This window comes from Pollicipes pollicipes, unplaced genomic scaffold, assembly GCF_011947565.3.
Source record: "Pollicipes pollicipes isolate AB1234 unplaced genomic scaffold, Ppol_2.1 Scaffold_3087;HRSCAF=3621_pilon_pilon_pilon, whole genome shotgun sequence".
Lineage (NCBI taxonomy): Eukaryota > Metazoa > Arthropoda > Thecostraca > Pollicipedomorpha > Pollicipedidae > Pollicipes > Pollicipes pollicipes.
In genome coordinates this window covers 26,567,096-26,593,344 of record NW_023596225.1, presented here as the reverse complement: position 1 = coordinate 26,593,344, position 26,249 = coordinate 26,567,096, and the positions used below count along the sequence as shown (strand labels likewise).

The 26,249-nt window shown below is 61.8% G+C and overlaps 1 protein-coding gene across 1 annotated transcript in view; it reads right to left on the bottom strand.

The window, feature by feature from the left end:
* Positions 1 to 469: 469 nt before the first annotated feature.
* LOC119089641 (uncharacterized) overlaps positions 470 to 26,249 on the bottom strand; it is a gene marked incomplete at its 3' end in the record, with an annotated part of 66,491 nt that continues 40,711 nt past the window's right edge. The window contains 2 exon segments of the mRNA XM_037212429.1: positions 470 to 580; positions 5,331 to 5,397. Coding sequence (XP_037068324.1) covers positions 470 to 580; positions 5,331 to 5,397 — 178 coding nt within the window.

The window sequence follows — 26,249 nt, the reverse complement described above, 5'->3', positions numbered from 1 at the left end:
GCAAGGGAAGGGTCTATTGACTTCCTGGTGCGGCCAGATCGCACCGGAACGGACCGGCGTTCCCGCCAGTACCACCCGCTCCAGACCAGGACAGCATGAAAAGGTGGACGAGGCAGGACCAAGGGGACACTGGACTTTGGGACCACGAGACCAAGGCGCCACTGGGTCGGTAAGAGCAACTGGACCGGAAAGAATCCTTCAAAGTCGCTTCAAGTTTCACATGGCGAAGCAACGCAAGAAGTTATTTGGAATCGCCATTGGTTGGTTCCCTACCACCCCACTTACACGAGGGAGAATGTGAACATTACCAGCTAAACAAGAGCGAAGTGCACACAACGCTTTGCGAGCAGACGGTCCCTTGAAAGCTGCGCCAATTACGCGAAAACCGTGGCTTTTAGAGAATGAAGCAATCTTTTCGCAGACCTGGCCCTTGGACTCGTCGCCACTGGGGCTGGGTGTGCTGACTTACCTCCATGGCCGGCGAGTACATGCCGCCCTGCTGGCCGCCGTGGCCGACACCATCCGACATCAGCGGTGGCAGCTCGAACTCCTCGTCGCCGAGGCTCGGCGGCTGGTACGACTGAAACAGCGCCGCGGTCAGCTCCAGCGGGCACCGGGCGCGACAGAGGAGAGCGCCAACCCGGCCGGGTCTTGACCTCAGGTCAAGCGGGTCAATGCAAGTCCGCCTCGGATTCGATGGGGAGACAAGCGGCCGCGCCCGGCCAGAGAGTCCGTCACACAAGGCCGCCGACGACATCCCACACAGGAAAGGCCAGGCTGGCTGGCACCCCGCTGAAGTCCTCTGGCTCTGAGCATCACACATGCCAAGTACCACGGGCCGGCGCTTCAAACACACAATACACGCTTTCGTCGGCAGTCACGCCTCCCCTCATTGTTCCCCCACCGCATGCCTGCGGCGATGTTCTGTCGTTCCACGAGCGGCCACACGGGCGCGGGCGGCGGCGGCGGCGGCGGCGGCGACCCGACCTCTCCCTCCCCTGACGGTGATCCGTCAATGACCTAAGCGGCCGCTTGTCGGGCGCCAATGAGGCGACGCGGCCGCGGCCGCTTCATAATTCGGCGGCCGCCGCGGCCGGCCGACCACCTGTTAGTAACTCTGCCGACCGGCGCGGCGCGCGCGCTCTAATTGGGACGGAGGGCGCCGTAGCGTCGACGAACGGCGCCGTTCCGACGACGCCGCGTCGGCCGCGACGACCGACGGCCGCGTCGATGGCCGTCGCAAATCGTCGGCGACCGGCCGGCGGCGCCTCGCGGGACCGCCGACTGATACCGGTGTCAATCTAAACGGCGCCCCGGGAGCCGACCGGCCAGAATCAAAACCCGGCGTCGGCCCGCTGATCCGATTATCGGCCGGCTCCGGAGTGGCGCCGCCCGCGCCGATGGCCTAAGTTGGCCGGCTCGAGTGTACCGACGATGTCGAACCTCGGCCGCCAACTGGGCGCTAAAACAGGGCGTCGCGAGGTGTGAACACGCCGGGTGGACAAATGAACGCGGTGCGGCGCGAGCGCGCTGGGAGATGCAAGCGACAGGGATGAATGTGTGCACGGTGGTAAAGCGACAGAGATGACAATTTTGCTACAGTGCTGGTGCCTCGCGATTACAGGACGTCTGCTACATAACAAGCGCCCTGACGAACGTGGCTAAATGGCAACTCACGCCGGGAATAGAGCCAACACTGGCGAGTGCGTCTGCCGATGGCAGCATGCCATACTGGGAAGGCTCGAATGGTGATACCGCACTGCGCGCCGTGGTGAAGCGGGAGCGGCGGGACAACAGGGGGCCGCCGACCCCGCTCAGGCCGACGGCGCACGGATGAGACAGAGCGACCGCACCGACGGGCACAGACAGAGCGGACGGCGAGCGCGCGAGATCAATCCCGGCTGCGACTAAATCAGCCTAATTGCGGGATCAATCCGATCCAGGGCCGGCGAATCAACCCATTCAGCGCCGACCGGCGAAATAATCCCGCCCAGCGAGCCCAGCCGTGTACGACCCGGCAGCTCCACCGGCGGGAGACACGGCTGCCGTGCTGCTCCACCGGCGAAATAATCCCACCCAGCGAGCCCAGCCGCGTACGGCCCGACAGCTCCACCGGCGGGAGACACGGCTGCCGTGCTGCTCCACCGACGGGGAGACACAGCTGCCGTGCTGCTCCAACGGCGAAATAATCCCACCCAGCGAGCCCAGCCGTGTACGGCCCGACAGCTCCACCGGCGGGAAATACGGCTGCCGTGCTGCTCCACCGGCGGGGAGACACGGCTGCCGCGTTGCTCCAACGGCGAGGAGACACGGCTGCCGCGCTGCTCCACCGGCGAGGAGACATGGCTGCCGCGCTGCTCCACAGGCGGGAGACACGGCTGCCGTGCTGCTCCACCGGCGAGGAGAGCTGCCGCGCTGCTCCACCGGCGGGAGACACGGCTGCCGTGCTGCTCCACCGGCGGTGGACTACAATACGGCCAGAGTCCGGCCCTGCTGGCGGTGGGCCGTGTAAGGTGTCCCGCTCCACGGACGGGAGACTCGCACCAGGGCTGAGGCCGCAGGACCGGGGCGGCACCGCTGGCTCAGCTACCGGTGGGCCGCCGCCGCCGGCTCAGGATCGGTCAGTGTCGGTGAGATGTCCCCGCGGGCTCAGAGGCGGCAGGGTTGTCCCCCGTTGATTCAGGGGCGGTGAGGCGCCCGCCGCCGGCTCGGTTTTCCGTACCGTCGCAGACCACCGCTGGCAGACGATCCAGTTCGGTATCGAATGTCGCCCGGCGGCCCGCTGGACCTCGCGACGACGGGGAGCAGACGGGCGCCGGTCACTCGACCACCCCTCACAGGTCAGGGAGGAAGCGGACTCTCAATGATGCTGCTCCACGCGGTCATCCCAGCAAGTCACGCCCCATGCCCCATACGTCCATACGTCCGAGCGAGTGCCGGGACCGACACGGTGACCCGAGCGAGAGGCGGAGGAGGGTGCAGCCCTTCAGACCCCCCCCCCTCTCTCACGCTCGGAGCTGCCGCCGCCCTGTCTGGGGGCCACGGGAGGAGCCGCAGGTACAGTGGCAGCCCGGTGGGACCCGCTCCGGTCGACTCCAACCTTCGCCGCAGACGGCGCTGCCGAATCGCGACTGCCGCCGCCGCCGGCTCACTTCCCCAAAGTGCATTTTGGACAACAAACACAACGTCATTACTGTTCGACTGCGCTCATTCTGCCGTCTTTACGCACCAGTTGTCTCTATTTATTGGATTATTGTTTAAGCTCAACCCGTTTAACTTTTGGCCTTACTCGGCGAAATTTCCCAGCGGAGCAGTCGGCGTTTCGTCCGCTTTTAATATCGCCAAGTCAGATCAAAATAAAGACTGCGCCTTTACAATTTACATAGCTGCAATGGTGTGAGTCGGTCGGCGCGGGTCGGCCTAATGGCCGCAGCGAGCGCCGCCCGCAGCAGGCCTGTCGTTACCCAGCTGCAGGTGCCGGCAGTGCACGTGTTCCACCCCCACCGTCAGCCGCACGCAGCGCGCGGCTGCCAGCTCCGGCGGCAGGCCGAACAGGCGGCTATTGACAACCGGCCACGGCTGTCGGAGAACTGCACCGCGGCCAGATGGGATGCGCTCCACGGAGCAGGCTAGCCAGAGGGAGCAGCAGGCTAGCCATAGGGAGCAGGCTAAACAAGAGTGGCTTCCGCCACCGCCAGCACGTGCAGCATGTCAATGGGAAACCCTTAAAGCACCGCTCAACGCAGCGTGATTGGCTGACGTTGAAAGATTTCATCGCAACGTTGCCGCCATACAAGCGCCTGTCCAGTTGATGCCTGTCACCACTGCTCCGACTTCCGGCCGGGAAGCACAGCCCTCCTCCGGGCTCCGACCGCCGGCCGGGGAACACAGTCTCGGCTGGGCCTGCCCCGCAGCAGGAGTTCACCCTCTGCAGCTCGGAGGCGGGGACGAGCAGAGCCGGTGCCGGACCCCGACAGGGCAGAGCCGGCCAAACTGGCCACAGTCAGGCAGAGTGTTCCGTCGCCAAGGTCGGTTCTGGCTGTCACAGCAGCCCCATTAAATCCGTGCCCCGTCTGCCGCAGACACCTTCGACGGATCCGTGCCCCGTCTGCCTGCAGACGCCTTCGGCAGATCCTTGCCCCGCCCACCGCAGACACCTTCGGCAGATCCGTGCCACGCCCACCGGCCGCAGCAGTCCCACCGGGTCCCAGTCCCGCCCGCTGCCAAACATCTCCAACGGACCCGACCCAACGTCTGCTGCCGCTCTCCTGGATCCAAACCGGCAGCAGATCAATCCAAAGCTGTCGTCCAGCGCTCCCGGCGTCGGCTCCCACTTTTTCAGCATCGAGAGAATCCGACCAACTCAGCAAAACCAGCGGAAAACTTATCAAAATTACGTTACAATTTTCTATTCTGCCTCCGCGAATTTCCCGTCCGATTTATCTTCTTATTCCGCGCTGTACAACTCGAACTAGCAGCCGAGTTGAATTCGCAGAATAGACCGAAGTCGGCACAGAACCAGTGAGCTGGGCCCAGCAGGGTTCGCCTGTAACGACAACCGCAGGGAGGCGAGGCCCGGAGAGGGCACTGCTGCGAGCCCTCACGACTCATTCATGTGATTCCGAGCGAACCACCACGTCGACAACGCTTCGAGCATGTGAGTGATCAGGACGCAATGGCGGGAGCCGGGACCCCGGTGACACCTGAGGGCAGGGGCGGTGAGGGCCGCCGGACGCCCGGCCGGCTGGGACCCAGTGACCGGCCGGCCACCCTCCGGCGCCGCGGGCGTTCGGCACCCCATCAGAGCCCCCCCCCCCCCCCCCCACTCCTCCTCGCCTGGGCAGCGTTCCGGCGGCGTCCAGCGCAGTCACTCAGAAATGCATTGTGTCAGGTCAGGTAGGATGGAGTCCACGGCGAGCCAATCTCCGACCGGCCCGCACCTCGAATACAGCGGCGGAGGCGGCGGCGGGGCGGCGCCGATTTGCGGGCGAGATGGACGGCCAAAAAAGCGCCCCGGTCCGGCCACCGACAGTTACCGCGCGGGGCCGCCTGGACGGGCGGGGTGACGAGGTATGGTTTCTGAACGCGGCAGCGGAACAATCGCCGGGCCGCGTACCGTGCTCGCGTTAAGTCGATGTTGAATTAGAATGGCGAGAGGTTCGCCGAGCGCTTCACAGCTTTAGCCTCGGGCGGTTACTGCATCCGCACGAAATCACACGAGTTCCTACGCCCAAGATACCACCTCTGGCTTCGTAAATGACCGGCTGGTGCTGTCGGCAAGGGCTGCGATCGGGTCAGAGTCAGAGTCAGAGTCTGAGTCTGAGTCTCACCTGTTCAGACATGGCGTACAGTCCTCCAGACGGAATGTTCAGGCGACAGATCGAACGAGTCCGGAGCCTGGAAACACAGGGAGACGGCCCGTGAGCGGCGATGGCGGCGCTGCTGCTCGCTACAAATGCGGCGCGCCAGCGGGCGGCGCCGCGGCTGGCCCGTCGCCGGTCACCGGCGGCGGCTGTCGCGCGGCTCCGCCGACACCGTACTGCACAGCCGTCCTGATCACCATACCGCCCGCACCGCGGCTCGACATAACGGTGCCGGTTCGGGCCGGCTGTCGCCAAGCCGGCCGAGACCGAGGAGAGCAGGCCCGTGCTGCGTGCAGAGCGCAATTGTTCAGCTGGAGTGCGTGCACCGCTCCCGCGCGTGCACTACAAAGGCCGCCGGCGCTGGCAGCGCGCAGGTCGCGAGCGGCAGGGGTGCGACCGCGCCGACACGTGTAACACGGCTCGTCGATGACAGCGCGCGGCCCAGAAGAGTTGTGGCGGCGTCTGCGGGATCTCTGTGAGCGCGTCTCAAGTGTCTGTGCGCGCGCGCGCGCGATCAGCCGTGATCTGGGCTGCTCCAACTGGGTCAAGCAGCACCCGGGGTCCTGACCTTTGGCGCCGGCGGTCGGGCTGGAGGGCGCCTCGGCCGCCTGAACATGGATGGCCCTTCGCTAACATGCGGCGTCCCGGTCCGGCCCGGTAGAATAGCGCTCAGCCGTGGTCCCGCCCCCAACCAGACAAACCGCCCACCGCGCGCTGTTCGTCAGGCCAAACTATGCATAAAACATAGCTTCCCAGGAGATGCAGAAATATGAAAATCATAAGCAAATTGGGGCTATCACGAGCAGAGCAATCGCGGTGATTTATGCACTGCGTCATGAAGTAACAGTAACATATCGGATTAGCAGGCGGTAATGGATGGGGCGTGAGTAACGACTCGGCCGGGCGGCGAGGAGCTGTGTCAGACGCGTGAAGTAGGGCGGCGGCGGCGGCGGCGGCGGCGGGAGGGGGGGGGGAGGGGGCGCACGGGCATACACAGACACCGACACTGGCTCAGACCCCGCGCCGTCCACCGGCGCGCCGCGGGGACAGCAGTCCAAGCCCAGCGCGTCGGCCCCAGTGGAGTGTGACCCGCGTTTGTGCGCTGAGCGCGCTCAGCCAGAGGCGCGCACGCATGACCACGCAGGGTTGTTCTCGCTGGTACACCGGACGTGCTCCAGAGGATACGTCTCGTCATGCACTCACGGCCCCGTTTTAGGCGCTTTCTCTAATGCGCCGTGATTACCAAGTCATCAATGCCAAGGCGGAAGACGGTGGTTTCCAAGCAAAAGTGGAAACCGGGGGGCGAATCGGAGCGGCGAGAAAGCGGTGCGGCAGTCTCCGTCACGCCCCTCCCCCTTCACCACACATCGGACCCGACCCGACCCGATCTGACCCGACTGACCCCACTCGAGCCGAGCCGAGCCGAGCCGAGCCGAGCCGAGCCGAGCCGAGCCGAGCCGAGCCGAGCCGACCCGACCCGACCCGACCCGACCCGACCCGACCCGACCCGACCCCGGTCCGGCCGGGCCTGACTTGACCTGACCTGACCCGACCTAACTGGACTAGATCGGACCGATCCAAACCTAACCTGACTTAACCTGGCCTGACCTAACCCAATCGCGGTGGGGCTGACGCCGGCTCAACACGGCAACTGGCCGTCCCCAACCTAGCTAAGCGCGCCGAGCTGGCGCGGCCGACTTCGCGAACCAAGTGGGAAGGATGCTGGGAACAGCAGACACTTAATAGTTTCCGTGATCATGTGCACGCACATGCACATGATTAATGTGCAATACAAGGGCCGTCTGGTGCTGCTCCCTCACGCTATCTGTTTGTTTAATTAACTTGAGTTCAAAGATATGGAAAGCCAGGTGAGCGTCGACGGCCCATGGATATGTCCCTACACAACGATATGAAAGAGCACGGAGAAGCGCACATCCCGCCGTATCTGTGGCGTGCACCGCCGAGCGGCGAGGCGGCGGCGGCTGGGTGCGGCCGCCGGAGCAGCTGGCGGCGCGCGGCGCGCACTGCTGGTCGATGCAAAACAGCTGTACACCGCACCTGATCGGTCGATTTGCCAGCGCGAGCTCGCGGCCAGCCGGCGGCGGCGGCGGTTTACGGACGCCGCGCCGGCCGGGAATCACAGACCCTCGCTGGTCCTGGCCCGATCAATCGGCCACACCGACACCCGTATACAAGGCGTCATACTTGGTTTACGCGGCATCAAAGATACATCGGCCGCGTCATCAGCAGGGCTCGTGTCAGCAGCGCGCCGCCGGTGGCAGGCCCCGGCCGCCGGTCGGCCGGGCGAGCGGCACTGACGCGACCCCGGTCCGTCGGCGCCGCCGTGCTATTGACCTGCCACCGGTGACCGGCCGCCGACCGGCAGCTCATCTGGCGGCGCCGGCCGAGTGACAATCAGCCCGGCGAGAGCCGCTCGCGGACGACACTTGAGCGGGCGCGGGCGCGGGCGCGCGGGCACGGGCGCGGGCACGGGCGCGGGCACGGGGCACGGGCACGGGCACGGGCACGGGCACAGGCGCGGGCGCGGGCACGGGCGCGGGCACGAGCGCGAGCGCGGGGCGCGGGCGCGGGCGCCGCCGCCGGTCCCGACAGCCGGGTCGGTACCGCTCGGCCAGGAGGCGCACCTGCACATTGCTTGTCGTTGGCCTCCGTTGTACCACCATAATGGCATGTAAGACAAAAAAGCACTGATAGTTTCATTCAGTAACCCACTGCCTTCGAATTATTTCGTACGTCAGTGGAAACTCGAAACATTGCATCATGATCGCTTGCTGGGGTTTTGAGTGCCTAACAGGGCCTAATCACACTGGCCCAAACACGCAAACACCGCATCCAACACTTATGCATAAAACCACGCTGTCAAAAATGCGATAGCAGAAAAACAGATCTCGCATTTCGTGACATCTGTCGCGCCTGCTCATCAGCTATGTGATCTAATATTGTTGTTGTTCATTGGTGTTTTGGGGCGCGTCGACTGCAATGGTCGTTTTGGGCCCACATATATGATCTAACGTGTTCAGACAGACGCGAGCAATGATACAAACGAAAAGCGACAGTCGACGCCAGAGCTGGACAAGGGCCTTTCCGTCATGTCACCTTCATTGCTTCACGCGGCCTTGGCCACTCCGGTGTCCGCATTCCGAACCCACTGAGCCTGCTTCCCCTCTCCGACGTTCACTCCATTCCCGGCTGCGGTCTGAGTTACGCCACATCCCTCCGGATGGCGGTTAGTCAGTGACGGGGGCGTAGCTTCCCTTTCGGTGAGGACGCCCCAGCCCGCTCCCTCCCCCCCCCCGCTCCAACTTTGAGAAAAACTGGGCTTAATCGTCGGAAAACCCTGTTGGTCGGCACGTTTTGGGGGAGCGTTCCATCATTTTTCCACTGCTCAGGCCACAACTTACTTTGCGACACTGCGCCCGCGGTCCGTGAAATTCAGCACGGTGTGACACACCCGAAGACCGGTCCTCACTCATCACTTGATTATGCCCACCATTCGTGTCACAACGGGCGCCACGTCAGATTAGGTTGCCGTAGCCTTTTGATAAAGCTGCCACGCTCGAATGAATTCATTTTGCATTTGCATAACGCCCCGTCAGTCAAATGAAAGCTCATATGGTACGTATACCAAGCCTGACGGCTCAAGGAGAAATGGAAATAAAATGACTCCCCATTACATGCTTCAGACAAATCGACATATGTACCTTATTGAAGGCAGCCATATTTCTTGGCTTGCAATATATCAGATTTCGAAACTCTCAGCGCAAACATGGAGAACACGTGTCACAAGACATCAGCCGGGTAATGTTAAGTTACCGGGACAGCGCAATATTCCCTAGCGCACCTTTCATTCCTCCTCTTCTTCAATTTGCGCGGCTCATGTTTAAACCGGCGCCATCTGAGGGGATCCCAATGCCGTGCGAACTCAGCGGCCACGAGATGGTGCCGGGTCAGTGCGGAACACCAGATGGCTCATCTGGGGCTCATCCGGCGTACAGCTTCATCCGGGGGGGGGGGCGGGGTCTCAGGCCAGCTTCTGCACGAGGAGGGGTCCAGCAGGAAGGATGGCTCGGACGAGGACGAAACTGCGAACCTGAGCTCATAAGGAGGAGAGCCCCGGCACGACGGCGGGTTCGCTGGTGTGACCTGTTTACTCACAGCTCGCGTCTATCAGGAGGACAGCTTCGACTCGAGGACGAGTTCGGTGGCCGGGCCACCGCCGCGGCCGGAGCCGGACCCGGCGCGCGGCTGAGCGCCGCAGCCGGCAGCGGTCGCCGCCGTGTTTGCCGTCTCGGTTGACACAGGTGAAAGCAGCGCCGAGCGGCTGCCGGCCGCGGGACGTCAGGCCGCAGCGTGCCGAACAGCGGTCTTTGTCACAAGCGTGCCGGCAGAACAGCGGCCTGTGTCAGAAGCGTGCCGGCAGAACAGCGGCCTGTGTCACAAGTGTGCCGGCAGAACAGCGGCCTGTGTCACAAACGTGCCGGCAGAACAGCGGCCTGTGTCACAAACGTGCCGGCCGAACCGGCGCCGAACAGCGGCCTGTGTCACAGGCGTGTCGGCAGGACCGGCGCCGCGCCGGCAGACGGGCAGCCGGCCCGGAGCCGACCCTGCCCGCACCCGCCGACCGTCAGGAGGCGAAGCGGCGCTGGTCGGCGCTCAGACGCTCACGCCCGGCTCGGAGAGGACGCGGCCTGACGCAGCTGCCGCGCGGACCGCTGCAGGGCACTACTGACATCACTGATTGATATGTTTGATATCGTCACCGCTGCAGGTCACCATTGGGATCACTGCGGTTTTAGGACACATCGACTGTCATGGTCATCCAGGCTGCGATGGTCTTCTCCGTCGTATCTTAGAGAGGTTGCATCGTCTCGCCGCAGCCCCCACGCGGCTTTAGCTGTCGACAAGTGAGGCAGCCAAAACAAGACGCCCAACAAATGGCGATCCTCTGCTGTTGATGGTGTCTGAAAGCCGCTGTCAAACGTGTACCATCTCACTTTCTCGATACTTCCTCCATTTCGGCCGAACAATGCTGTCCCGACCAACCGCTGAAAAGTTAACAGCACCCGGCGACTGGCAAATGGAAACTCTCCTTCCACGCTGACAAAGCCGACAAGTGCACTTTCTCAGTTTGGACACCTTTAATAATGCATCCATCGGATCGTTTCTGCACGGCCGAAGAGCCGTTCGTGTTCACAGCACCTGTCCCGAGTCGCCACCGCAAGTAGATCCGGCCGCTGGTGACTTACTGCTGCACACGGCACATGTCACACGGCACCGACGCGACACGTCACTGCAGCGAACCGGGTCAAGGACGGCTCATCCGACCGCGCGAGCGAGCTCTCAGAGGCGACGGTCCGCCTGAGGAGAGAGAGCCCGCTGGCGCCGCGCCTGCCGGTCGGCTGGTGGACTGTGGCTGCGCGCGGCCGTCTCTGCAGACCGACAGGTGTAGTCGCGCTGGTTCGCCATATCCGTCACCTCAACCAGCACCGCACACGAGCACTGCCGACCGGCCGACAGCCGCCATACCCCGCCGTAAACACACCGGCCACCGTCAGCATGGCGCTCCGTTCCTGGGCGCCAGAAAATATCGCAATCCAGTCGGCTTCACCCACTGATAGATGGACTCATTTCTAATTGAAAAGCCGTGATTTCGACGCATTTGTCAAGCTGTCAGCATCGGTAAGCGAGTCAAGGCGAATCTCGGCGAAAAAACGAAGCGATAACAGTCGCGCTCCGACTGATATCGAGCCGAGCCGGGCCGAGCCGATGGCGGCGGCGGCGGCGGCGGCGGCGGCAGTGGCGGCGACCAGGCCCGTCGCCGGCGACCCATGGCGCTGTAGCGGCGTCGGCCCGCGGAACGACCGCCGGCCGCCAGCCACGTAATCTCGACCACCGCCCAGTTACCAGCCATACAGGGCGCTAACAGGTTCCACTCCTGGCTTATGGACACTCGACGTGCATTAAACATTAACCACCGCTCATTATGTCTGCATTGGTAATGCACCGAGAAGTACACGTTATCATAAGCCCCATAAAACGAGATTAAAGTTGTGAAATATTGGTCCGAGAATCATCGCGGCGCCGGCAAATTACGATAGAATAATGTGTCCCGGGCGCGTCATTCGCGGCCGCCAGAGATGCGCCGCAATTCGGCCGCACCGCGCCACGACCGCCGCCGATTATTCGGGGCTAATTTAGCGCCACCTGGAGGCCGGGGCGGCGGCGTCGCCGGCCGACGCGGACCCCGGCGTAGGACGGCGAGCCGCGCGCCGCCGGCCGCCGGCCGTCTCCAGAGGAGGCGCCGCTAATTCCTCGGCCGGGCTCGTCGACGGCTTATTTAGGCGCGTGTTAACAGCACGCCGAGTCGGCGGCGACGCTGTAATGAATGCCGGGGCAGGCGGCGCATTTGGCTGAGAGGCTCAATGGCCGCACTTCATCTCCAGCATTAACTACATGATGGAATTTTAGACAGGCCGCTTCCGATACATGAGGGGCTGACATATATTTAAGGCGCAAATTTTCCCGTATGCACACATTTACGCTGCGCCAGATTTGCATTATCACACAGTTTTTTGAGCATATCTTGGATATTCAATATATGTCAGCTGTTTGTACGGTACGGAACAAAATCAGAAGCCCAAAACGCAATTCCGATTATGTCATACAAATCCTATTCAGAGCGTAATAGAGCAAGCGTGCACATTTTGAGGAACACGTTGTCTTCGGTGTCGCCTTAACATTCTCCACGCGCTGTCCGCATAGTACATTCAACATACGTAGCATGACCACATACCTTTATATATATATATATATATATATATATATATATATATATATATATATATATATCTGCCAACACGTTTCAAAATTTGCAGCACTGTGTGTGCAACCTACGAGAAACATGGAAACGTATCACAAGAACGTAACATCGACACGAAAACCATCCCGTCGCTTCATTCTCAAAGACACAGAAGTTTAAAATGCCGATCACAGCGCAAATAAAAATCCCGTCATAACAGCGTCGTCATCCAAATCAGCATCGGCGCCAAAGCGGTGTTCTTATTTACCGTACTAGAGATGCAAACACTTCAGCACCAGGATCACAATCCGACCCATGTTAATGACTAATGAAATTTACATATAAATGAACATTTGCATAATGGCAAGGACGCTGGCTGTAGTATAACTCAGCAGGAGTTTCAGTCTCAGACGAACGTGCCAACTGCTTAAGGTAAGTAGGCAAGTCACTCGGGCGGACAGAGCACCCTCGCTGGTTTGGAGGCGAAGGGTAACAGCGGACAGCAACACCTGGCGACGACAGCTGATGACCCGCCCTGGACGGGGGGGGAGGGGGGAGGGGGGGGGGGGGGTAGCAGCACCACGCACTTCAGACGTGCATAAGTGCAGAAAGCCTGAGCGCTATTAACACATCAGCATTCAGGAGTATCAATATGCTGTCAACCAGTGCGATGACTTACAACCGACTCAATTCCGTCATTAAATGCCGATGATACACTGCGACAGGCATTAAGCGTGAACGGTTCTTGGCACGCACTGCTTCGACCAGCGGTGCCGCGGGGTGTACCGGTGCTTGGTCGCAAGTACGGCAAAACGAGCGGCGGTCTCCGCCAGCAGAAATGAAGGCCCATTTCGCCGAGCCAATCAAAGAACCGCTCGGCGCGTGCCGCCCCAGCTGTGGCCGGCTCGCGTCTTCCTGCCGTTATTCCGTCAGCACTGTTAGTGGGGCTGATCTTAGCTCGCGCCACGCCAGCGCCGACACATGTACGTTTGGCACCACATGTAATCGATGGGAAGCGGCGATGAGTTACTGATCGCAACGGTATTGCGAGAAAGCAAGTTCCAAGTGTTTAATTCCAGCGCAATTACGTGATTCGACGCTCTCCAATCATCAACGGCGAGTGTTACTTCCATCATACGCGCCCCTTCAAGGTTGCCAGCGAGGTGCCGGAGGCTATCAAGGCGGCTCCACGGCAAATGTAGGCAGGCTGTCTTCTCTGGGCATCTATATCGTCCAATTTTACTCCACGCCAGCGCACAATAATCGTCCCATAAGACGTCCGCCGGCCAGGTATGGGAGAGGGCGTGCACAGTCTGAGAAAACAAAACAGCGACACACGCAGCCACGCACTGAAATGGTTAACATGCCAACCGATCACGGCAGCGCCTTGAGGAAAACGCTCAGCACGTACGCAGACAAGTGCGCACCATCATATGATCCGAACAGCAAACAGCTAAACGCAATCAACGGACAAGCACCTGCAGATAAGCATCACAAATACAGCTGCCAGCCGACTGGTAATGGCCACTTCGCACGCATCCGTTCTGTCGCCGTGCATGGGTGAGGTGCGGGGGTGGCAGGGCGGGCCGGGCAGCCCGCACGCAGCCGCCGTCTGCCCGTCCATCTGCCGAGCGGATGAGTGCGATGACTGGCCGGTACCGCTACCGGGCTAGGCCGGGAGGCGGCGGCGGCGGCGGCGCGAGGACGGCACCCGCGCGCCGCGGCCGGGCCGAGCAGCCGCATCGACCACGCCGACGCGGCCCGGGCCGCAGCGGTCCGTCCCCGGCGAGACGGCCGCCCGCTGCGGAGACAGCGGGTCCGGCTGAGGACCCCGCCCGACCCCCTACAGCCGGTGGCACCTCCACACCGCTGCCGACCGCGCCCGCCGGAGCCGGCCCACCGGCGGCTCGGGCCCATCGTCAGGAGATCGGACGGTGACTGAGGTGCCGGCGCCGGTCGAGCCGGACCGCTGCCGGCCGTGGAGCCCGCCCGCGCCCCGTCGGCGTCCCACTCGGCGCGGTCGAAGCGGCCCGGCGCATTCCGCCGTGATGCGCGTGCATTCATGCCGGCGGCCCGGCCGTCCATAAAAGTCGTCCATTTATCGCTGGCTCGGCCCAGCAGACGTCATCAGTCCTATATTAATGCGATTACCCGACTTTTGATTTATACAGCCTTCCGGCACAGGCATAATGGAAACATAATAGATGATACGGCAAGAAGGGAGAAGGAACCAATTACATGAAGAGGGTGGGAGAGGAGGACGAGGAAAAACTCCGGAATCCGTTAGTGGCCCCGACTGGGGGAGGAATAGCGCGCGGCGCACCGAGACCGACTCAGCGTAGGCCGGCGCCCGACTCGACCCTTCTCGAGCGCTGCCTCACGCTGGCCACCGCCGTCCAGCGCCCGGCAGAGACCCTGGGGCCGCTCTCAAACACGGACGTCCAGCCCGTTCGCCTGTGGCACCGCCGTGCGCATGCATTCTCATCACATGTTCTTCGTCTGAGATTGCTGGCAAGACACTCTCTTTGGCGACGAAACGCCGCGGCGAGCTCGTACTTCACTTCGCTTTGGCGCAGGCGAAAGCTTTTATTGACGACTTCGCCGACTCAACCCGGATTTCTGACGTATTAAAAATTCCAAACGATCGACTCCGTCCTGATTAAATCCCAATTTAATTGTCTCTGGAGTCGTTTCAGGCTACATCCAGAGTCAGGCACTAGTCTGCTATTGGTCCCAACTGGAATGTTGTCCAATATGTACATCAAATAAGCGTGTAAAGCATGGCTAAAAACGGAAAAGCAGATAAGGGTATCCATGGGTTTATTCATGGGCACACCGACAGACGTGCATTTATCCAGATATTCATTTAGAGTAATAAGGGCAAAACGCCTGGTAATAGAACATATCTATTCATAAAACTAACTGCAAAAAATAAAAAATGCCTTTTTAAAACCGAGCGGGTCAGCTTAGCCTTGCTGTCAGCTGAAATGTAACTACATTTATCTACCAACAAAGCTTGGAAGAACAACATATTTATATCATCGTTGCCAACTTGGTGGGCTTTATGACAGTAGACCATTGCAAAGTATACTATTGCTTCAAAAAGTTAGCTTTGAATTCGGTGGCGACTGGGCTTTCTCCCTGAAAACAGAAACCCTTCATAAATTGCATCGGTAATTCTGAAAGTTTTCTTTCATGAGATGATCGAAGTTTACCAATCAGAATATGGGAAATTTGGGTTTGAAATCGGCTCCCGGTTGGGGTTGCTTTACCGGCACGTGGCAGCAAAGCCTTGCGCACGCAGCTCTCCACGTCTCGTCCCCCCCTCGCCCCCTCCCCCCCGGGCATAGAACGGAGGAAGCCGCGCCTGAAGCAGTGCAGGCCAGGGCCAAAGTCCGCCTCTCGAAGTTCCGACACGCATTTTGAAGCCAAGGAGCTTAACTGCAGCTCCAACGGGCACCGTGTACAACAAGATAAACATCTGTTCGGGGTATTGATTGGCGCGATGCTGTCGCACAACGTGAAATGAAATGAGACACGTCGCTGCCAGCAGATCATTTGGTGCCAAGTTAGGCCGCTCGAGCTGAAGTTCTGCTAAGTCGGCACAATTATAGGGCAGTCAAAACACAGCTCCAGCGCAGTGCATATGCCACGAACGGTCAGGCTGTGGATCGGCATACAACGACATATGTCGCACACATCCGACGACTGATATACACAGCAACGGATCGCCCATGGTTTTTCGAATGTTCCTTTTGTTGGCACGTCGTGTGAGAAAAAACACGGCGCCAACGCACCAGTCCAGGTGGTATACCAGTCATCACACAGCGGTACACCAGCCCCACACAGCGCTGCACTAGGCCCCAAACAGCGGTCCAGCAAGCCGGATCAGTCCGCACGGGGCTGCGAAGTGGCAGTACCATCTCAAATACAACGGTGCACCAGACCGTACCGTCCACACACAGCCGCACACCAGGCGCTCGGCAGGCTCCGACCCGTCGACAACAGTTATAACACGCCCGCGAGCAGCGCGCCGGAAACGCGGAAATGGCGCGCCAGTTGGAGCACGAGCCGTGGCGTGCCTGCGGACCGGAGCGGCTCCTCGAGCACAGCAGTCACTAGGGCCGGCCGGGGCGGGGCGCCCTGGCTGACGGAGGCCCGGCACTGACTGTGCGCGGCCCCCACCGCCTGCTGGTGGACTGCACAGCCTGATGTGGTTCGGACATTCGCTGTACCGCACGGCGGTGGCCTGAACTGCCATCGCTGGGTACGCATGAGCCACCGGTGGGCTGAGCTGTCATCGCTGGGTACGCATGAGCCACCGGTGGGCTGAGCTGTCATCGCTGAGTACGCGCGAGCCACCGGCGGGCTGGGCTGCCATCGCCGGGTACGCGCGAGCCACCGGCGGGCTGGACCGCCATCGCTGGGTACGCGCGAGCCACCGGCGGACTGGACCGCCATCGCTGAGTACGCGCGAGCCACCGGCGGGCTGGGCTGCCATCGCTGGGTACGCGCGAGCCACCAACGGGCTAGACTATCGCGCTGAGTCCGCCCGTCCACTGTGATGCTGTAAAATGCATACAAGGCATTGCAATGCAGCATGCTATTGTAATGCAAGAGCGTCCAGGATCACCTATCGCAAGGAAGTTATGGGATGACCTAAGGTGACATCGCATTACTCGCACGAGTAAATTGTCATGTTTAGATTCGACGCAGCTTTTCTCTGCTGACACATGAAAAGCTGATCGGAGACGACGAAATCGCGTACGGACTTCGTTTGACAGATCTGAAAGGTCAACTGTGCATACTAATGTAAGGCAATCCTTATTAGGGTTGGCTCATGAGGGTTACTGTAAAAGCCGTAAAAGACATACAGGCTACCGTCCTACCTCCCAATTTTTCCTTCACTACCCACGTCTTGTGCGGGATGTATTCTGTGCCTACATACGAACCTATAAATGCGAGAGATTCAACTTAATCCGCAAGGTTTTGGAGACCTGCAAGGAACTGAAACTACACTACATCCAAGCCTGATTCAGCGCATGTAATGGTCCAACGAAACTTGTTCCTGCTCAGCTATCACGCCGAATAAATGGCCGTTTCCCGTCCCTTTCACTCACTGCGCGCAGTCTGTGCCGAGCGAGCTCACGCAAACGCAATGCACGGACTCCCGCCTCCAGCCCCGAGCGCGCCGACTGCTCGGTCGCCGGCGCCAGTCAGGTCGGGGTCGCAGCGGGGGCCGGGTCTACAGGGCCAGTTCGACGCTCGTCGGCCCAGCCGCCGTCCGACCGCCGTCCAGGAAGACCTACCGGCCGGAGCGCTGCGCTCTAACAGCGTTATCCTGTTAGCCCGGCTGCACTACACTTTAAGACTATTGACTGGAGCAAAAAGCGCTGTTCGGCCGGGAAATACGATCAAGGCTGAGCCCTTGTGGCAAACAGCGAGTTTGAACAGCTAGAAAGTGCATCAATTCCCGAGTGGAAAGCTTTTAAACTAACAGATGGGGGCCGAAGGTCACTGCAGTCAACCTGACCAGCATGTTATTACCATCTTTATTGGACTCATACGGCGTCACTCGCTCCACCGCTCGCGCTGATCTTTCACCGGAGGAGCCGGCCTCCACGACAGTGACGATGGCCGCCGACCCGCCCGCAAGCCCGACGCGGGGTCGACCACCATCCCGCTACCATCGCCAGCGGACCGCAGCCCCATTGCAGGCCGCGCCATAACCAGTCATTATACATACATTATCATACGGTTCCATGGATAAAGTAATTGGTTATTTGCGCAGCGGATCGATACGGCGTTGCATGTAATACAGCGGGGATCAGCGGTCTAATTGAACTGTGATGCGCGCTGGGCGGCCGTGCCGCGCCGCCGGCGCTGCAGGCGAGCCCGCGACGGCGCCAGGGATGAGCGTCGGCGCTGGCGTGGCGGAGCTGCGGGTGAGGAGGAGCTACGGCCGGTGGTAAGGAGCTACGGCCGGTGGTGAGGAGCCGCGGCCGCTGATGAGGAGGAGCTGTGGGCGGTAATGAGGAGGGGATGCGGGCGGTGGTAAGGGGGAGCTACGGGCAAAAGCAGCCCGTAGCGGTGAGGTGGCGGTGAGGTGGAGCTACGGGCGGTGGTGGGGCGGAGCTATCCGCTTGTTGGTGCGGCAGAGCCACGGGCAGGGAGTGATGTCGCAGGCGGTGGTGCGGTGGAAGCACGGGCGGTGCAGTGGCGGAGTCAGTGGCGGAGTCAGTGGCGGAGTCAGTGGCAATTTAAGCGCCGAGCCAGAACGGGGCCTCAATGTTGGTCATCCCGCACGGCCCGAACCCACAGCCAAGCCACGCACAGGCACATCTATGAGCGCCTCAGCGACCAGCACCAGCGCCAGCACCAGCACCAGCACCAGCGCCAGCGCCACCGCCAGCGCCCAGTCGGCGGCCGTGCCAGCTGCGGAGCCAAGCGCGGACGGCGTCGACTCCCAGCTCCGCGGACCCACAGTGCGGGCGCGCGCGCCGCTCACAGCCCCCCAGAGCTTATTCGTTCTCTGACGCTGCTGATGTCCGGTTGTAAATCGTCATAAAAACCCGAACGTAAAATACGACCTGTCGTGCGAGCCAAAAATGATCCAATTATTCAAATGCGGCAGCCGAATGGCTGTCGTATTGCCAGAAGTAAATAATCCTCGCGGGGAGATCGGCCCTGTCGCGTTCTACCCGTTCCAGCAGTTCTGGCCGATAGATTGCCAACTTTGCACTTTGCCGGCGGCGCGAGTCATCACTGCTATGAATTCGCGATGGCTAGAATGCAATACGCGCTTACGCAGTGGCAAAGTTTTCGGGCAAAGGGCTGCCATCGCCGGGACAAAATGATGACAGAAACATTATCTGATAAAACGAAGACTTAAAATTACAACCTCGAGCCATGAAACTATCTCCAACGAAAAGAATATTAGGAAAGTTTCACCATCGCTTGAGCTCGATGGCCCACAAACTTGAGCAAAAGTATTCGGGCATGGATCTTTGTAGGCTGTTTTAGGCTATATTACGCCGTGTCATACAGCATTAATCACATTTCCAGGGAACTTTCGCGGACATCAGCCTTTTAAGTCGCAATGGCGCACTGAAGGGACTCCGTAGCACCCTCGACGACATTCACGCCAGGGACTTCGATTAAAAACAAATTTAGGACTGAAAGTTTCACCGTAGCCTGAAATATGTCCGTGGAGGTTATCAGCCCCACTGTCACCGCACTGACAGCAACAACTGTCACTCCGCGCCGGCTGGCGTCTGAATAGGCACCTCACGCTGGCTGGCTCCAGTACGGACAGCCGGCCGGCCTCACGCAGGCTGGCTCCAGTGCGGACAGCCAGCCGGCCTCACGCAGGCTGACTCCAGTACGGACAGCCGGCCGGCCTCACGCAGGCTGACTCCAGTACGGACAGCCGGCCGGCCTCACGCAGGCTGGCTCCAGTGCGGACAGCCAGCCGGCCTCACGTAGCGTGGCTCCAGTGCGGACAGCCAGCCGGCCTCACGCAGGCTGGCTCCAGTACGGACAGCCGGCCGGCCTCGCGCAGGCTGACTCCAGTACGGACAGCCAGCCGGCCTCACGTAGCCTGGCTCCAGTACGGACGGCTGATGGGCCTCACGCAGCCTGGTTCCAGTACGGACAGCCAGCCGGCCTCACGTAGCCTGGCTCCAGTACGGACAGCCAGCCGGCCTCACGCGGCCTGGCTCCAGTGCGGACAGCACGGACAGTCGCCCGACTGCACGTGGGGACACCGGCGGGACTCCCGACCTCGAAGGACCGTTTCGCCATGCACAGGACAAACGAGACGGCCGCAGCGTCCCCCTCGGCTCGTGGCGGTGACGGCAGGCGAGCCGGCGGCAGGGGGCAGGACAGGGCGCACTGCAGCTCATGGGGAGCCCAGGCGGACCACGGCCGCGTGACGCTTGCAACGAGCCCCGCACGACTCGGGCGACGACGACCGCCCACTGCCGCGAGGTGCCGACATCCGTCCCAGTGGGGTCCGAGTTCTGGAGGGAAATGGCAGCCTTTTCACTCGTTTCGAATCGAACATTTCAATTTCTGACTGAATGGCCGATTGATTGCGCGCAGAAATGCCCCGGAGTTTGGCCCACGCCCGGAGGCTGGCGCCGGTCGCGGGCTGAGCTCTCGGTCCAGCCGAGGCAGGCTCGACACACGCACTTAGACACGGCCGGGGACGTCACGCAGCGCACACGGTCAGCCCAGCTTGGCCTTGTTTGTTCGATGCACAACCTTGGTGGCGTACGACAGCAGCGTCAGCCCCGAGGGCAGAGCATCGCCGCGGCTCCCGCTCAGCCGTGCCGGCCCCCTTTCAGGCCTGTACGGGCACGCAAGGTCGCGGCCGGCCTGATCGCCGGGCGCCGGGTGTGTAACTGTACTCAGGAGCACGCGCACAGGAGCGGCGCACCGGCCCCGCCGAAAAACGGGCCCGCCACGCGCCGCCGCGCGCCGTGAGAGAGCTGCCGTAAAACGAGAGGAAGCAGACGCCGGCCGCTGCGGCTACTCGGGCAGCAGCGCTGCTGCACGGATGCCGAGCGCAACTGCACGCGGCGATACAGGGGCAGGACGGAGAGTCACCGCCGGTCACCGAGGGAGAAAGGGAGAGCGCAGAGGGAGAGAGACGGCGAGAGCGCATAGGAGATGGAGAGATAGAAACACTAGACTCTAAAAGACGCAGCACTCGGTCGTTCAAACGCCGGGCCTTCAACGCATTCTTTCGACTGCGATGTACCGTTACAAGAGCGTTGTTATTCCGTCCGTCTACAATGGGACGGGCAAACATGCATCGCCCCGCTGACGAATGAACAATGCGCACGTTATCATGATGTAGCACTGACTTCACAACGTCGCCCAGTGGACCCACGGTTGCCAAAGATGATGAATTAACCCCCCCCCCCCCACCCCCCCACATCCCGCACCACCCATCCCACATAGGCTCAGAAACGCAGGGTGGAACAAAACCATAGTGGATAGGAAGATACTTCCTGCACTTGTTTTAACAAAACGCTAAAAGCCCGATCTAACCATCCATGGTTGACAAGGGGAGCACCACCACATCCAGAGAGGTCGGCTCCAATATCACCCTACACAACATGTTCGAAAAGGAACAGCGCACCCCACTCCTTTATCACCGTCAGCGGAACTCCATCTCTCAATGTCGACTCCGTCTCTCCATGTCGATTGCAGACTGGAGACGGAGCGCGCATTCGTATGAAGGAACGAGAGAAAGCTCGTCGTCAATTCAGACATTCCGAGACTCTCATGACGCGCATATCTCACCGGCCATTGAGCTTTCCCTCCATAATAAACAATGACATGTCAACAGCAGTACAAACGAGGCCCAACCGCCATACCGACATTAACATACACGGACCGGTGAGGCAATCGCTGGCGCCTGTTCACAAGAACCGGCGCACTCGGTCACCATGTCAGGGTTCCAATTGGAGTATTTCCGCACTCTCCGTCTGTTCTGACAGCTCGATGACCGCCGATGACCCGGCCTGAGCCGCCACGCCTCCCACGGCGGGGGGCCGCCAGTAGGCGGAGGCGGTGACGGTGCGTCATAACACGACGGCCGACCCGGCGCCGGAAGCACGTCCAACGGCCAAGCCGCCCGACACATCTCCCGCACCCGCCGGCCCAGCCGCCTGACACATCTCCCGCGCCTGCCGGCCCAGCCGCCCGACACATCTCCCGCGCCCGCCGGCCCAGCCGCCCGACGCATCTCCCGCGCCCGCCGGCCCAGCCATTCGACACATCTCCCGCGCCCGCCGGCCCAGCCGCCCGACACATCTCCCGCACCCGCCGGTCCAGCCGCTCGACACATCTCCCGCGCCCGCAGCCCAGCCACCGAGGAAGGAAGAGGCTCACGGAGGATGAGGAAGGGGAGAAGGACGCAGGGGCGGGGCAACAAACAGGACAGCCGGGCAGCACCTTCCTGGGCGGGATGACACCCCTGCGCTCCCCCCAGCCCAGGCCGCGGTCCGACGGCACTCGCCGGACGTCCAGCCGCGTCAGGCGCCGGCGTGCTCGTTACACGGCCGACACGAGTGCCTGCTGGGACCTGAGAGTGGTACACCACCGGGTACGGCCGTCTCTTCCCCACTGTCACGCCTCTCCTGGTCAGTACCTTGGTCGCTGTGCCCGGCCCTCCGCCTTCAGCCCAAGCGGCGCAGAAGAGACCACGACGAAGTCCAACTCGGCGTACAAAGCGCACAAAGACAGGATTAAGCGGTGCCATGCCAGAGTCCGCGTCTCGCAATAACTCGCGACGAAATCATTCCTCGGTGTTTCATACAACTGAAGAATCGCCTTATCTCGAATGGATGATTACAGTTGGCAGCCTTGGGTAACAGTACGCCGTATGATTTAAGCAAGGCTTGTGTAATGTGTTGCAAGAATGCATGCAGCATCGTCAACAAACCCGCGCGGCGCTCGCCGGGGAGTGGCAGCAAACCTGCAGCGGGAATCCGACAACAAAATGCAATCCGAAACCTACAGAACCAGCGACGAAAAACCTACGACTTGCAACCATAACGGCGGGACCGAGCCGAGCTGTCACGATGTGTTCAGGACGCCTGAACACCTGATGTGCCAGGATCTTGCCTGATGCAAGCGTCGGAAGACTCGCCAGCAGCCTCCGCGACGTTCCCAGGAAATCGGCTGATCCGCCGTCAAGAACCACTCCACCTGTTATGCGTCTTAAAAACTGCGGCCCGTAAAGCGACAACACTGTTTACGACGTAGCTATTCTGACCGCTACTTTCGCAGGCTGCCAATTTATGCTCATCCTGCATTTCCCACACTCGACATGAAATGCTGCCAAGTGGCATTCTAAGGACGCTTTCTCATTGCCGGCTCGGTGCGCCGTCCCACGATAAACGTCAAGCAGATGCCCTTATTAACTAGCCAGCCCAGGCTCTCTATCAGCGCGGATGTGTTCTGGAGTGGGAAAATCTATAAACAAGTATCACTGGATGATAAACGGGTGCGACCGAAAGAAGTGAGAATCATCACCCACCTTTTCGACATAGTTTTCACCACCGAGCTAAAGTCAAATGTTTAATATCGGGGAGGGGTGAACCTACATTTTGCGTCCTGTCCCCGTGCCTGTAACGACCCACATCACTGTCCGCAGCCAGTTTAATAAAGAGAACGTACGGCTGCGATTGTTCTGGGTCTTCATGCTACGGATGTACAGCAAAAACCGCCCGGTGTCATCAACTTTTCAATTGGCCAATGACGCGAGCACCATCTATTACAGAGATAGCCTGCTACATGCGGTTGCAGGCTCCACAGCGCGGCCTAAACCCCTCTCAGGCGGCCGTGTCGCTCTCAGCAGGTGACCACCTGAAGTGCCGCACCACCGGAGGAGAGCGCACAGACGCTGGCACCACGCAAGGCAGCCCCCTAGTCCGCAGCTCACTCTGGTGCTGCTGGCCGGGCCGGCCACAAAGCAGGCGCGCACATCATGTCCGGGGTCAACAGCGACACTCACGGGTTAGGCCAGGGTCAGCGTGGCACCCGCGGGTCACCGCAGAGGTCACCGCAAACATGCGCAGGTCGCGCGGGGTCAGGCGCCACCCGCCGCCGTCCCTCGCGACAGCCCTTCACTGCCACCCACCTTGTACGGGTACGCGTCGAAAATCCTATTGGCGTGGTCTGGCCCGACACAATACGCCTCCATGCCGACGGCTGACACGCTCCATGCACTGCACGCGGCGGGCGGGACAGGGCGGGCGGCCGGCAGCGGCCCGACGACGGCGGGGCTGAGGCACGACTGAGCGCCGGCCGCCGCCGCCGCCGCCGCCGCCGCTCGCACCGCCGCGCACTCAGCCGCCGCGCAGGGGAGGCGGCACGGCGCCGCGAACAGCGCCCGACGCATAACACGACATGTCCAGCACGTCAACAGCAAATCGGCGGTCCGAACCGAGCCGATCAGCGCCGCCTGTCGGCCGCCCGGCCGGCGACGACCGCGGCGGCCGGGGAGGCGGACGATCTCCCGGGAGCGGTCTGAGGCTGACCCGGCGGCACGCCGGGCCCACCGGTCGTGTCGGGTCTCCCCGACCTCGCGGCTCTCGACGGCCGCGGCGGCCGGGACCGGCTGGCAGGAGGAGCGACAGGGATGGCGGGCGGGCGGTGTGACGGTCCCGCCAGCCGCGACCGAGATGGTCTCGGAAGTGAAAAAGTTGTCCTCTTGTCCCGCCGCTATGCCGGTCGGTTACTGAAGGCCCCTTTTATCCGAGCTCGAGAAGCGCCTATATGTGAAACAGCGACCACGTCAGCCCAGCAAGGTAGCATAGCAAGCCGGTGAAATCAGAAACTGACAGAATTGATCAGCGAAACTGGATACCAGAATCGCTAAGCGTACTGCAGACTAAATTCGCGCGTTCCTTCAGCTCCAACAACCGTCCGCATGCAGGACACACCGCTAGCAAACAAGCTTCAACGAAAATCACCTAGACGGCGGCGGCATCATCCGGCCGTGACAACTGAATGCAACACTGAGAGGCCAGTGTTGCACCATCGCATCAACATTTCGCAACGGGCTCAGTCCCACTTTCTCCGCTTTTCTGGCCAAAGAACCTAGGAACACAGATTCCACCCTGCCGCCGAACGAAGGCCACAACACTCCGATCGTATCAAAATAGACAACCATCAATCTCGCTCATTTTGATTACACTATCGGGCGGAAAAGCGGCCGCGGAGCAAACAGCGCCGGCCCGCCATCTCTGGAGCAGGTTTGGAACTGCGGCGGGCGCGGCATTCCGGGCCGCGTGCCTGCCGCGCCGGCGGCCGCCAGGACGCGTGCGCCGCCGCGGGGAGGGCCGGCCGGACGTCCGGGCCGCGCGCCGCGGTCGGCCCGGTCGCCGCCCCGCCACCTGTGGCGACCGACAGACCCGGACCGCCGCCGACCGCCGCCGCCGAAGCCACGCTGCGTCACTGCCCCCGGCGCGGATGACACGGACGGTCGGCCGACGGACCGCGGCCTGCCATTACCGTCTCATTTCCTCCGCGGCCGGGCGAACAAGTGATTTTTTAAAACGCCGAAAACGGCGTTCCGGTCGCGCGGCGCAGCTGCCGCTCTCATTAGGAGTGAATTAGCGCCGGTGGGCGGCCGGCGGGGGCGCGGACGCCGCGGTGCCCGCAGGTCGGCGCCGGGACGACACCGCGTCGTCATCGGTGTCCCCCGGCCGGCCGCTGGCGGGGCGGCCGGCTACAGGTGGCCATGACGCCGCCCGTCAGCCGGTCAACGGCCCGACGCCGCGGATCGGAAATGTGCTCCGCGTCCCGCCGCCGATTCTACTCTCGGCGCTCCCCGCTCGCCCCCAGCCTCTCCATCCTCGGGACTGATGCCGGCCGCCGACACACCCCATGCACCTCGTATGCGAGCACGGTCAGCCCCCCCCCCTCCCCCGGCGCTCATCTCCACTGCAGTCCCGACAGCCTCACTAGAATGCACCACTGAACCATCTCCCTGGCCCTGGCAGCCACCCAGCCGTTTTCCGTTGCATCATACCGCGCTGCCGTGACAGAGCGCCGCCCCCCCCCCCCCCCTCCCCCTCTCTCAACACCGAAAACCACGAGCTTCCGCCGAGTCGGCGGAAGCCCGCCGCCCGACATTCTCGTGTTTTCTCACATCACGTCCTGTGGCTGCGTGCGCGCCCGGCGTTTCTAGCACACGTGCAGAGCCCAAGCCCCGCCGCGCGGCGGCCACACCGCCGGCGGTGGCCCGCTGAGCCGCGTCAGGGTCGAGACACGCAGCGTCCGATCCTCCCCGTCCCGCACCGGCCGAGGGCGGCCAGCTCCGGCGGCGGCGCCGCATGAGACATCGTCCAGCCGGCCTGCGACGCGGCCTCCCGACCCTCCGCCGCAGCACTATTACTCGCCGGCCGGCCGGCTTCCCGCGGCAGATCGTCGACGAGTTGCGCCTCGTAAAAGCGACGTTAGCGGCGATTACAGGCTCTTACCACGCCGCCCCGATTGGCCATTAGAGCAGGGCAATCGATCCGGGCGATGATACAAACAAAGCA